This window comes from Apis dorsata, unplaced genomic scaffold (assembly GCF_000469605.1).
Source record: "Apis dorsata unplaced genomic scaffold, Apis dorsata 1.3 scaffold_89, whole genome shotgun sequence".
In the NCBI taxonomy this organism is placed as follows: Eukaryota; Metazoa; Arthropoda; class Insecta; order Hymenoptera; family Apidae; genus Apis; species Apis dorsata.
This window is the reverse complement of record NW_006263387.1, coordinates 558,627-568,117: the sequence shown is the minus strand read 5'-3', so window position 1 is coordinate 568,117 and position 9,491 is coordinate 558,627. Positions and strand designations below refer to the sequence as shown.

The window sequence follows — 9,491 nt, the reverse complement described above, 5'->3', positions numbered from 1 at the left end:
AAAAAAAAAAATGAAAAAGAGGAAAAAATTAAATAAATAAGTGCCGGATTATAAAATCTTGAGAATGTGTGATTGCGAAGAACTGTGAAAATGTGAATAGGAGAAGAGAAAACGTGTTCGAATGTGTGTGTGTATGTATGTGTATGCGAAAGAGAGAAAGAGAGAGAAAGAGAGAGTATGAGTGAAACGAAAAAATACCAATGAACACGTTCGCCGGAATAAAGGAATGCACTTGTCATTGTTAATGACGCTTTCTCGTAAGGGAAATAGTGAACTGTGAAACATAATTAACAATGTTACAAAAATATTAAATGGAAAAAAAAATGAAAAAAAAGGAGGATGTTATGTAAGGTGCGGGGGATGACTAGCTTTCTAATAGCTTTCCGAGGTTTTTTATAGTGCAATTTTCTAGATATGGTAAAATCTTTGAAAGGATACGAATGGATACTCTGCGATGTACAATGGTTACGCTGTATAATATAGAAATTAAAAACCTATTTCTGCATTTTTTACTTACGTTTATATTTTAAACCATTTTATTTTCGTGATACAATTCAGATTTTGTAGAGCATGTTATCTATTGTTTGATAGAATCCTTTGTTAATCCTTAGTTAATTATGTGAAATAATTTTTTTGTTTTTATATAGATTTTGATTTTGATGCTTTAATTTATTGTAGAGAATATTAACATAGTACGAATAAAATATGTTTATTTAAATATATATATAACATATATGAAGAAATGACGAATATAAACTAAAAAGAAAGCAAATTATAAAATTTGTAACCCTCGCGCTCTACGTCCTCCTTAATCAATCTTCCTATATATCACTATCAAATTTTAGAATATTATTTTCTCGGAAAACATTCCTCTGTACATTGCTTTAATATATATCGTACATATAGAAGGACTTGTATGTGATTACAAAAAATGGAACGTGTTTTTGTGTCGACCTGAAAACTGAGAAACTTTATTATGTTGTTTAGAATTAAAGAAAGTTAGTTCTTCGAGGCATAGAATCAAATCGAAAGTAATGAAAACAAATGAAACTGATCCATTTAAAAAAGAATAAAATCTAGTTTATTATGTTTTTAAAAAATGGAATAATTTTTGATCTATAAATCTTCAGAATTTTTTTTAAATATGAAATTCGATGAAATTTATGATTTTGATACATCAAAGAAATTGATAAAATTATTTTTGGACAAAATGAAATAACGGAATCATTAAATATCGAATTTACTTTATTTTTCTCGAATCCTGCCTCGAACTTCAACTAGGTTTGACACGAAAAAACGATCGGATGAAAGATATTTCGTTTGATTGACAGACGTCGTATCGCACGTATTGACGTATTGTAATAGAATTTCGGCTCCGTTTTGGTCAAATTACGCTGAAGTTGCTGTTGAGTGAAATGCATGTCTTGTAACAAGATAGCGTGGCTGAGATTGGAGATACTTAACACAGTCAATCGCGACGATCGATTGATCATTGTATTCAACACAAAAAAAGAAAAAAATTTAAAAAAAAAAATGAAAAAGAAAAAAGAAGTAAAAAATAAAAAGTTGACTCTTCATGTAATAAGTCTCGTTATTCCTTTAACGAAATTTAACATATTTCATCGATTAATCTAAAATATTGTTGAAAGAAATATGCTATTGATAAAACTTACAAGTGTGCTTTTGGATACAAAAATTCATTCGTAATTTTTATTGTTTCTTGCAGAAGCGATAATAATACTTGAATAATGATACTTCATAATATCAGTATTATCAAAATATATGAATATAATATAAGTGATAATTTTATATAATGGAAAATTTTAATTAATGTATATTTTAATTTGTATTAGAAATTAATCAAAAAAATCATATTATTTGTTTTGTTTAGAATCGTATAGCTTTTTGAATTATTAAATAGATGTATTCATAGATCTATATAATTTGAAAACATAAACGAGATTAATAATAAAAATTCAATCAAAAATTTATCTTCTTTAAAATTACACTTTAGTTAAATGTTAATCGAATCAAAATACAATTTTATTATATTTATATTTTATTTCAAAAATAACTTGGAGAAAACAATGAATACCACTGCCCTACATATGTTCTTCTATGTAAAATAATATTTGTACACGATAATCTTTTAAAAGCAATACGTAAGTACTGTATAATTGCATTTAAATCAAACATTGTGTTAAGTTTATATAACTGTGAAATTTATTAGCATTTGCATCTGCTGTGGTGTTTTGTTCAAAGAGTTGTGAATTAATTAGAATTTATTGCAAATCGATTTTTTCTCATAATTATTTTAAATAAAATTAAGTAAGTATGAACAAATTGTTTTTTTTCCATTTTATTATTTTTAAGTTAAATTTAATGTAAGTATACATTATATATAACTTCATATAACAAATATTGGATTGTATGAATAACTTATTATTTATGATTATATAATCATTTTGCGCTTCAAATATTACTCTTAAAGTGTAAATATGAATGATTTAATTTATGAATATCATAGTATTGATGGTAGCTTCTAAATGCAATCATGAAAATCAAGAATCCTTATCGAAAGATCATGACATCGCAAAACTCCAGTAACGAGATTTTATAAAGTTCTTTGTTCTATTCTTTTTATTCTGCGGAAATCTAATTTTTAATAATTTAATTTAATCTTTATATATTAAATTGCATTAAATTTATAATATTCACTTTTTATAAAAATGATCTTATATCAAAGTTAGATGAGTGAACATAAGGATATGATCACATATAAAATTCGAATATATGTATATTATATATATAGCAAAAAATTCTAGTATTAGTTGGTACACATATAAACAAGAACGCATATATATAGAGATTAGAATCAACAACATAAGTATATAAGTTTGTTATATGTACACGTAATATGAGAGTGTATGTGAGATGTGTAGAGGGAGCGCGCATGCGCAAATCCAGCTGGCGCCTTGACCGGCAGAATAGTCGATGCTGGAACTTCGTAGTGCGAGTATCTGTGTTCATCTTTAACATTTTGTCATCGTTAATTGGTACGCACTTATATTCGCGTATGTATACATATATTTGAGTCATAGAATAAGTGAAGAATTTCATTTATGTACAATCGTTGTGAACAGGTGGATATCGAGGTCGCTTGTATTATTGCGTGAAACGAGGTTAGTTAACTTCGAATCGAATTTCGGGTGGTCACTTCAAAGTAGAACGACATCATGAGAATATTTGCCTTGAAGAAATAATCTCTATAATTTTTTTTTACAATATTCAAATTAAAACGAATATGATTACGGATTATATTCATCTCTCAATTTTTTTAAACGATATTTCATAACCAATCAGTCAAAAATAGTATCGCGTGTTCAACTGATCAGAGTTTATTTGAATTTTTTATGAACTTACTAACTGTTTTATCTTTCTAATATCTTTTTTACATCATTTTCATGATATTAAGTTTAAACAACGTGAAGCATTTCTGTATTGAATGGATACCGGATATCGGTATGAAACATTTAAATATTGACAGATTGTTCGAGTAAACGTTGTTCCAATTTATTGTACTTTCAATAAACAGTGAATTATTTAGCATCGAAGTATTCTTTGTCTTTTGCCATATCATAAAAGTAACTTATTGAATAGAAAAAAATGTTATGATAAGAAAATTGATGAAGATCAATTGTATAATGATATAATTATAAAAGTACGGATTAATTGTGAAGTTATTATATGTCGATTCAGCTATTTAGAATGCTATTTGTCAAAGAGATAAAGTGATATTGATATAACATAATTTAATCGTATTCAAAAAGAGTATTGAAGAAAATGACATTGACCGACAAATAAGAGAGCAATCGTAGCGTATAAATTTTATGCCGCGGAATTGAATGTTGATTCAAACATTGATGTAGCATTAAACATTTTTATAATTGCTGTGAATATTATATTCTTATTTTTTCTCCAATGTTAAAATTTTAATATTTTGATGTTTATAACTTAGAATGTTTATTTAGTTGATTATGAATCTGTTTTTGATATATTTAATAATGTTATGCTACGATATAACAAATATTATGCTATATATCGCATCAATATTTCGATATTATTTGAAATGATAAAAGAACGTTTGAAAAACTTTTCATTTCTTTCAAAGATTTATGATCATATCGCGTAATTTGATTTCACATTTAGATAATCATTATAATATTATGCCAAGATTCACAAATTTCGCATTTGTGACTTTTTTGAATGTCGTTCCATTCTTAAACACGTATATGTGTGTTCGTTAAAAGCTGGAACACAACAGATATCGTGCCAAAGTTAATATCGATCGTTCGACTTTTATAATTTGTCAGGCCCTTTTCTATTACGTAAAATTATTATATATTTCAAAAATTTTTATTATTAATTATTCTTTATTATTTAACAGACATTTAATATCTAAATCTAAAAATTTAATATCTTAATATCTAATATCTAAAAATGCATTTTTTTTTAACATAAAAAAAAACGTTGTTTGCCTACGTCTTTTCTTCCAGTTAATGCCATACACTGTATTTGCTTTTCATGTTTCTTGTATCTGTTAAGCTTATCAATGTGCATATATTAAAAGAACACGTATAATTATTCGCGTTTTCATTATTTATATATTCTCTCGTCAGAATATTAGTGTTTTAATCAGTTCGTTATTTTATTTCTTTTTAGAAATCTGTATCGAATTCTAGTAGCAGAATAAAAGAGTTCATCTCGGAAGGAGACAGAGGAAGAAGGCTAGAGGATCAAATAAATTTCGTCTTATCTCTCTCTTGTTCCTGTCAGTATTGTCTCTGCCAAAGACTGCATCGAATCTGATTTTTTCCATTATTTTTCTTCTATCTTCAAGAATTATATTATTTTGTTTTAATATAATTGCTCGCTAATCCAACGATATTCATCGCTGAAGAAACTGGAACAGCCGTTGTCCATAAATAGTGATCACAAGACCTTGCCAACTCGTTCTTGTAATCGAAACATGTGTCAGTCACGTTCTTAAGCCACGTATTGTCCAAATATTATATCTGTACCTTGTGCGGTAGAAAGTAGCCGCAGAAGGGTAGAAAAGAATAGAAATTTTCTCTATAAATCGATCATACTATGGAAAAAAAATCTTGGTCGATTAACGAATCGAATTCAATAAAATTGATTTGAATATTATTTCCTGATTAAAGAGTTCGCTCTTGAGGATAATAACGAGTTCGACGAGTGAACGAATGTGCAAAGCAATAGAGTGGGAGAATGAACGATTGGCAGCTTTGGACATGGGATAGATGATAGATCGCAAATAATGGGGTGGTAGAGTGAACAAGAAGTGCAAAATGGATTGGGTGCCTCGGCTCAGGTAGCCAGAGACGACAAAGTCGCGGGCACCAGGGCAAACGAGCCCCGAGCTTTTAGCAAAGCTTTTTCTTTTCTCTGTCTATCTTCTGTTCAAGAAAAAAAAGATATCGCATGGATGGGCGTCATTGATATTTTTCTGAAAGACTGTTTTTTATTTTTTGTCGTTTACCGATCGTGTTATGAAAAAAAAAAAAAAAAGACTGAACGTGATAATCAATAAATCAACCAAGGAATTAATCCGCAAGTTTTATCATTGTCGGTGAAACGTATCGGAGGGAAGATTGAACCGATTAATCGATGCAACAGATCCCGGATTTATTCCAAGAAGGAGAAGAAACTTGATACGAATTTACACGTGATCTCCAATCCAACAGAACGCTCGCGTCTGACTCACAAAAAGACTGAAGAACATACGTTGATTCATTTGTCGAAAAATGTTCGCATATCGCGTTCTGTAGAATATATACTGGCTTTCATTTGTTGCGTCACACGTACATATCTTTCGGGATCTCATGTAATTGTCATACATACACACGTGCATGTACACATACACAGCTTGTCATACCAGCTATACGAGCTTTTGAGAAATTTCTGACGAACATATACACAAAACATTATACGCGTGTCATAACACGCATTTTCGATTATTATACATATTGCAAATATATTGCGTACATGTACATGCGTATAGAAATAATATATATATATAAAATACAAAATATATATATATATGTATCTATGTACATGTAAAAAATCTCTTTCGCTGCCTAATAGAAATATTCGTGGATAAAGTGGCGCATACGGTAAAAGACCAACTTCTGTATTGATATATCTGTCCTTTTTTCTATGAAAAGAATAATTTCTTTGTGCCAGAAGATATTTAATTTCAAGGAAGGTATGTTTCTTCTTTTTTTGTTTTTCTAACGAAACACGTATTGAGAATAACGCGTGCAACGAAAAACTAATAAAGAAAAGTACTCAGAGTAGTGAGAAGTGTAATTGAAGTGTGATCGTTGCACGGGCTCGCAACAGATCAGGATGGGTTGTGGACAGAGCAAAATCGGCAATATCTATCCAAAAAACAAGAAGAACAAAAACAACACTGGCAAGAAAAACGGAGATTCTATCGGTGAGTAATTGACCGATAATTATTTTTATTTTCAATGTAAAACAAAGTCCACTTCAGTTACAGATGTTTCAAAGAATTGAATTTGAAATTTAAATTTAATTTACTTTATCCACATCTTTCTCTCTTCTTTCATTCATAGATATTCTCTAAAAGATAATGATCATTCAATATAATTATAAATTGATACAAAATAGTTAATTATAAGTTTAGATGCATAAATATAATGTAATGATGCATAAATATGTAATGATTTGCCTAGTTCCCTTCATGGTTGATAAACGCAGAGGAGATTGGCATTCTTCGCGTAATTAATGTCGTTTCTCGTCAATCTAACTCTGTCGCGTAATTGTTGACCCGATGACGGTAATTAAACAGATGTGTCTCAATCTAGGGCATCGACACCCATCGTAAGTGATTAAACGGTCACTTTGATTATTTTGCATTTCTTTGTAACGAAATAATGTTTTTCTAATACACGCGAAAATGAACCGATTGAATCGAATTCTACTTTTAAATTGCATCTTTTATATTTTAAAATAGTAATATATTGCGTATTATATTTTAAAATAGTAATGGTATTTAAAATTACATATTTGATTAACTTGTGTCGTAATCTTATTTAAGATGATAAATATGCTATAAGAACATCATAGTCTTGTGAACAAGATCAAGGTCAAAATTGTGTATTTAATCTAAAAAAAAAAAACTATTAAGAGATTAAGAAACTATCATATTCTTAATTATTATCTGTTAATTAACTTTTAATTTTTCATTGTGAATTTTAGCTTTGGAGTTTGTCCATATAATGTATAATATTTATACATTATATAATATATAATAATTATTTTGAAATAATCAACAAGTTTTTGGAAAAATATTATTAATTTGCTTTATTCATCATATCCGAGGACGGAAGAAAAATTTTTCACTGAAAATGACAATTAAAGATAAATTGTCAAACCTCTAGTTTAAAATTATATTCCAGAACAGGTGGAACTTAACCATGGATCATTGCAGAATAGACATCCATATTTAGATTTCACGGATCTGTCTCGAGGCTAAATTGTAATTCTTGTTGTATAAGTACTACGCTACTAATTTCTCGTTTTTATTTGTTTTTAACGTAGTATAACGAGTTTTTTCATGAGAATCATATCTTCTATATATACATATTGAATGTTCATTCGCTTAGAATATCTTGTTTCTAATAATTATTTTCATTAAAATAAATCAATTCTTTTATCATTGAATCTCTTATAAGTTTATCTTACTATTATTTTTACGTCATTACATTTAGTATCATTGACTCATATTTTAAATCAAAAAAACGTATTTAGCTTTTTATAAAATTAAAATAGTAATATGATTTATCATCCATAATTTTCAATTTTTTATTTTACTTGTAAAATCTATCGGATAAAATAGATAAAGTTTAATGAATATTTTTTCAAATTAAAAGATGATAATAATTAAACGTATTATATTTCTTCTTATAATAATTCTTCTTCTAATTTAAAAATAAATATATTTTATTCCTAGAATAGATATATAATAGAAATAAATATATTTTTTATTTTTTTTATATTGATAAACTTTATAATAAAATTTTCGGAAATTTTGTAACTGCTGCATGAATCATATTATCATTAATATCTTATTCTTTTTATTGATTTCGATGAAAGATGAACAAGTACAAATGAATGTCGAAAATAATTAATAGATAAGATGTTTCATCGAATTTGTTATCGTAAAATTTTATATTAGAATTATATATAATAAAATCTTGTCAATAGAACGGCAACAAGTATATGCCGCGTACGTGGCCACGCACACGTACGCACGCGTGTAGGACCGATCGATTTTGTTCTTAACATATATCACTTGAGGTAGATTAGGTTCTGGGTTAGGTCATGCTAAAGGGGAATATAACATAATATCTTTTGAATAGTAAATTAACATTCAACAATCCTATTCTACTATTGTTCACACGCCTGTTGTTTCATCTGTTAAAAATGATTTTTTTGATAAGTATTAAATATATTTGATGATATTATATTCTCACGAAATATTCTTTATTGATTGACAAAAATTTCCTTTCATTCATTCAATTTGTTTTGTTATCGTTTCATTCGTAGAATGGATTCTGTATTTCTATATATTCTGATAATCAAATGTTCAAACAATACGATGTCTATTTCGAGCTATGTTTATCGCCCCAATTTCACTAGCAATAAATTATCAACGACGATTAAATAGATATAGATTTTCTAAATGGTAAAATAACGCGACCTAGATTCGTTGATTCTGTTTTTTTTTGTTTTTATCGATTAATTCTTAAACAAATATATTTTAATATTTTCCATTCAATGATTTGTATATTCATAATAATAAAACACATATAATAATATAATGATAATAAAAGAAAAAACAAATCGGTATATCACACGACTTGAAATCGCATGTCGGATCGTGGTTTGTTGTTTACCGGCTTCGACGGCTGCGAGCTAAATATATCATGCGATAATTCTGATATTTATATCATTATGAAGGCTTTGCTACAGTACTTTGAAACTCTACTGTTTAATAATTTATATATGTATCAAAATTATATTTTTAATTATATGTATTTAAATAATGGCTTAAATAACAGTTACGTAATAAGATCCTTGATTCTATCTATTACTTAACCTTGAAAACGATCAAAGATCATAAAATTGTACTGAAATCTATTTGTTATGTCATAACAACATTACGTTAAAAATAAAATATATTGCATATTTTGTAGAAATTATTTATTTTCGATATAAAAATCGAAGCTAAAAGTATATTTTTTATTGACCATTTCTAATATAATAAATTTAGAAAGTACAAAGTAGTTATTAATACTTTACAAGTACAAGTAATTATTAATATTTTATATCTTATATATTATTATTGCAAACATTCTGCAAAAAAATTCATAAATACT

At 27.4% G+C, this 9,491-nt stretch overlaps 1 protein-coding gene across 2 annotated transcripts in view; it reads left to right on the top strand.

Annotated features, from left to right (window-relative positions):
- Nucleotides 1–2,919: 2,919 nt before the first annotated feature.
- Nucleotides 2,920–9,491, top strand: part of LOC102679188 — a 32,001-nt gene continuing 25,429 nt past the window's right edge. The window contains exons 1-2 of one of the 2 annotated variants that reach the window (XM_006611573.2): nt 2,920–3,056; nt 4,723–6,523. In XM_006611573.2, the coding sequence (XP_006611636.1) occupies nt 6,433–6,523 (91 nt within the window). In that variant the 5' untranslated portion in view covers nt 2,920–3,056; nt 4,723–6,432. Of the gene's footprint in view, nt 3,183–4,722; nt 6,524–9,491 lie in introns of both variants that reach the window. The other variant, XM_006611572.2, reaches the window with a different exon arrangement.